This window comes from Propithecus coquereli, unplaced genomic scaffold, assembly GCF_000956105.1.
Source record: "Propithecus coquereli isolate 6110/MARCELLA unplaced genomic scaffold, Pcoq_1.0 Scaffold170, whole genome shotgun sequence".
Classification (NCBI taxonomy): domain Eukaryota; kingdom Metazoa; phylum Chordata; class Mammalia; order Primates; family Indriidae; genus Propithecus; species Propithecus coquereli.
The window spans coordinates 6,769,863-6,774,706 of NW_012141636.1; the positions used below are offsets into that span (position 1 = coordinate 6,769,863).

Consider the following 4,844-nt stretch of genomic DNA (forward strand, 5'->3'; position numbering starts at 1 on the left):
AAAAAAAAAAAGAAAAGTATTTGACACCTTAGTCATCAACCATAAGGGGTTATAGCCACAGGATTGCACATAACAATACTCTGCAAATATTAATTCCTCCAGTTTTTCTCTTGAATTAGTAAAAATTAGAACATGAAAATTTAAAAGCAGACTTTGAAAATCTATTCAATGTAATAATAGCAATGCAATAATAGTACCACCTTGTTTTTTTAATACATCACATTTCAAAGTATTTTTGTGTAAATACGTTTTGTTTTGTTGTTGATTTGAAATAAAGTCTGACTAAACATTAATTCTAACCATTTTCAATTTTTGTTTACCAGTAATTTTACACGGATACCCCATTTAGCAGGAACAGAACAAAACTTTCAGCTTGCAAAGCAAATTCAATCCCAGTGGAAAGAATTTGGCCTGGATTCTGTTGAGCTAGCCCATTATGACGTCCTGTTGTCCTACCCAAATAAGACTCATCCCAACTACATCTCAATAATTGATGAAGATGGAAATGAGGTAAAAGAAAAAGAATAACGGAAACATCCCCCCAATCTATTCTTTTTCAAAAGCTTCTATGAAAGAATGTTCTATACCATCTCCAAATATTGATAGAAAACAGTATTATTAAATCTTGTGAATAATACCTTTAATATTGTTGCTCCATGAATTAATATTAAACATGTTTTGGGACAGGATTTGTCTTAAGAGTTTCACAGAGCTTTGCCCTGAAAGAATATGTGAACGTGTTGGTTTGCATTTCGAATGCTGTTACACACGGAAGGACGTCTCTGAAAGGCAATAGCGGCTGTATCCCACGAGGCGCCGCGTTTCTCAGACCTAAAGAATTGGATTTGCTTTGTAAAGCACAAGCGAATCTGTTAAAAACTATAGGCTGAGAGCTGACAATGGAGTGCCCTCTGGAACAAACAGCTTCCCGGAAAGGACAGCTTCCCAAATGGCTAAAAGCAAAACTTTTGTTTAAACCACTCTAGACTACCTGTCTCCATTCACAATAACCTAATAAACATGGAGCTTACATATCTCTGTTTAACCCCTCTGTTTAAATGATAAACTTACCTTAGAATTTAGAAATTAACCTTTGAAAGACTTTGTAACCGTTTGCTCACCTAAACAGAATTAGTTAAAGAATCTGTAGAAGCCTTCTGTAAAAGCCTTTTGAAAATCTGTTAACCTAAAAGGGACTACCTGCTGTTATGTAAATCTGTTACCCCCCGACAATCGTTCACTATTTCCTATAAGTTACCATGTAAGACCTCATCCGGGGCTTTTGAGACCAACGGAGAGGTCTAAGCCCCCTGAGCTCCCGCTTTGCCTATAATCTTTATAAACTTATAAAACTATATCTTTGTCTCAGTGTATTCTTTTATTTCTTCCATTTTCCATTTCTCTCTATTATTTCTTATCCCTTGCAACTCTACCAAAGGGACCTGGTTTTTTGCAGGGAACACTGGCCACGTTCCCTGCATAATATCTCATTACCAGTGTCAACTACTTTCTTATGATGTTTTAAGTTAATGTGATGTTAGAAAGATTCTGAGAAAAAATGCTTGATACCGATTGCTTTTATTTTTTAGTGTTACACACCAATTTCAAATATGATATATTAGTAAACTTTTGAGCATTGTGTAGATTTGGTGTTGCTAGGAAGTTCAGAAACCCAGTATGCAGTTTGACCTAGCAGGTTTTTATTGGTACTTAATGATTATGTCTCAAATGACCATGTGTTCAGCTCTGTGCCAAGAACTTGTGTGTGGGTATTTGGAGGGGATGAGGGTTTGGAGGCAAGGTCTATAGAATAATATCTACTCTAAAGAATTTCCAATCTAGTTTTCAAGTTGGGTCACATACTTGAGAAAGAAGATAATGCAGATAACTGAGATATTTCTTATCATACTATATGTTCAATATGAAAGCTCATAAAATATATATTCATCCCTATTTAACAAATCTTAGTTTTAGAGCTACTATACCTGGAAGAGTCTCTTTCAGTCTAAACAGCTTCCTTTAGTTTTTTTAATTACTGGACCTTCTAAATTATATATAGCTTCAAATATGTCCAGCTTGATCAGTGAACTGAAAATATCATGTGATTTAAATATATATTTAAATTTTTTTCAAAATATGGCAATAACCTCCTCTCACTGACTAATGAATCAATCTCTTCTTAATGATTAATATGTTGTTATGTTTTTCAGTTGGTGATATAATCAATCCCATGCTAAATTTCCTAATATGACTTGGAGCTCTCCCTATTAATTACTATTTTAAATCATAGTAGTTAGAATTTTAACTTTAAAAAATTATTAAACTATTTCAAAATCTAAGAAGTATTTTTAAAAAAGGTATTGGGAATACCAATGTATATCATATAGTCTCATAACAGTCTCATAACATTTATAAAATAAGAGATGGCATATCTGTACAATTAAGTACTAAGGCAGCAGTTCCCAATCTTTTTGGCACCAGGGACCGGTTTCATGGAAGACAATTTTTCCATAGACTGGGGGTGAGGGGGAGAGGGTTTTGGGATGATTCAAGTGCATTACATTTATTGTGCACTTTATTTATATTATTACATTGTAATATATACTGTAAGGCTGCCACCAGATGGATCTTAATTGTCACTTGCCACTCATGGATAGGGTTTTGATATGAGTCTGCAAGCAACTGATTTATTATGGTCTCTGTGCAGTCAAACCTCTCTGCTAATGATAATCTGTAATTTGCAGCTGCTCCCCAGTGCTAGCAGGACTGTCTCAGCTCCACCTCAGATCATCAGGCATTAGATTTTCATAAGGGCCGCACAACTTAGATCCCTCACACAGTTTACCATAGAGTTTGCACTCCTATGAGAATCTAACGCCGCCACTGATCTGACAGGAGGCAGAGATCAGGCGGGGATGTGAGCAATGGGAACAGCTGTAAATATAAATGAAGCTTTGTTGGCTTGCCTGCTGTTCACCTCCTGCTGTGTGGCCCTGTTCCTAACAGGCTGTGGACCAGTACTAGTCAGCAACCTGTGGCTTGGGGACCGCAGTACTAAAGGGTCTTTACAAGTATGTTTAGGAAAATTATTTAATGACATAATAAAATATTTATGATGTTAAAAGAGATACATAAACTTCTGTTTTGATCTTTCTCTTGGTCTAGAGTGCCATGGCATCAGCCCAGCTCACACCTGGACTCAAGGGATCCTCCTGCCTGAGCCCTGAGCCTCCTGAATAGCTGGGACTACAGGCACGTGCCACCATGCCTGCCTAATTTTTTTTTTTTAATTTTTAGTTGGCTGGCTAATTTTTTCTATTTTTGGTAGAGATGGGGTCTCGCTCTTGCTCAGGCTGGTCTGGAACTCCTGTGCTCAAGCAATCCTTCCATCTCGGCCTCCCAGAGTGTTAGGATTACAGGCGTGAGCCACCATGCCTGGCCATATATTGACTTTTTATCTCACAAAAAAAGTATTAATAGAAATTTGTATGCCAAAATTGTTTTAGTTATACTCTGAAAACATAATTGAGGCTACTAGTGAATTTTGGAAAGTAAGTAATGCTCGAAGACTGGCATGTATACATATATATACACTACCTTTGTTAAACTCAACCCAAAAAAGTGATTTTCTTAACCTCAGAAAACTTTTTCCTAGTTTTTAGAATAACTCATAAACTTGCTGTAAAATTCACTGTGGTACAGTGGTTCTGTAAAAGTGATTACCATAAAGGCAAATCGAGTGAGACAAGCTTGAATACTCCCTTGCCTGAAAGACTTGCTTATATAATGAGCGTTTCTAAATGAATTTTTATTGCTCCTTAGCATAGTTTTTTTTTTTATAATTTTACCCAGTGATTCAGATGAATTTGTACCCTCTGTCGATCACAGAAATAATATGGGGAATTTGGAAGATGTGAAGATTTTGGGAGTGGTATTGATTTGGTTTCATTTTAGGTTCTATCAGCTTCAAGAAAGGCAGATAACTAGTGCTCCAATTATTAATAGTATAATATAACATCGGCTGGGATTCACTCCTCACCTCCTCTCTTTGTATTACTGCTCTAATCAGGACCTATAGTATAATGTTGAAAGAAGTAGATAGTAGATATTTGTGACTTTCTTCTGGTCTTGAAAGGAATGCCTTTAATGTTTCACTATTAATTTTAATATTTACTGTCTTTATCAGGTTAACTTACTTCACTTTCCTTCCAAGTTTACTAAGACTTTTTGCTATGGATTTACTTTGAATTATCAACACACTTTTCTTTTGAGATGACCATGTAATTTTTCTTTCTCGATCTGATGCTGATTTCAAGTGATATTCTAATGTTTAACTAATGTTAAGTTTTTGAAACTTTTAACATTGGTCACTATTAGGGTTTTACATTCATATATTGATATATATTCACTTTATATTCATACCATGTTTAGTCAGTGTTTCTGTAATTAACTTGTTCGATTATAACATCAATATTATACTTATAAATGAGTTGGGTTTTTAGTATTCTCTGAAATAGATCATGCTATATTTACATGATCTTTTCTTTTAATTTTTCAAACTCAAGGAAAAGTGGTCCTTGGCACTCTATTTTATGGAAGATTTTAAACTACTGGTTTAGTTTAGTCCTTATTGTTATATGACTATTTAGATTTTTTAAAAAACATATTCTTACATCCATTTTCATAAGTTTTTAAAAATGCATTTTTTCATTTTATCTAAGTTTTCAAATTTATGGTATAGTTATTTCTAGTATTTTCTTATCTTTTTGATTTTGTGTAGGATCTGTCAATATGCCTCTTTTTTCATTCCTAATTACCATTTATTTGTACTTTTGTTATATTTT

General features: G+C 34.5%; 1 protein-coding gene across 1 annotated transcript in view; it reads left to right on the forward strand.

The window, feature by feature from the left end:
• Positions 1–4,844, forward strand: part of FOLH1B (folate hydrolase 1B) — a 126,127-nt gene that overhangs the window by 7,751 nt on the left and 113,532 nt on the right. The window contains 2 exon segments of the mRNA XM_012641782.1: positions 324–578; positions 1,151–1,205. Of these exon segments, the coding sequence (XP_012497236.1) occupies positions 324–578; positions 1,151–1,205 (310 nt within the window).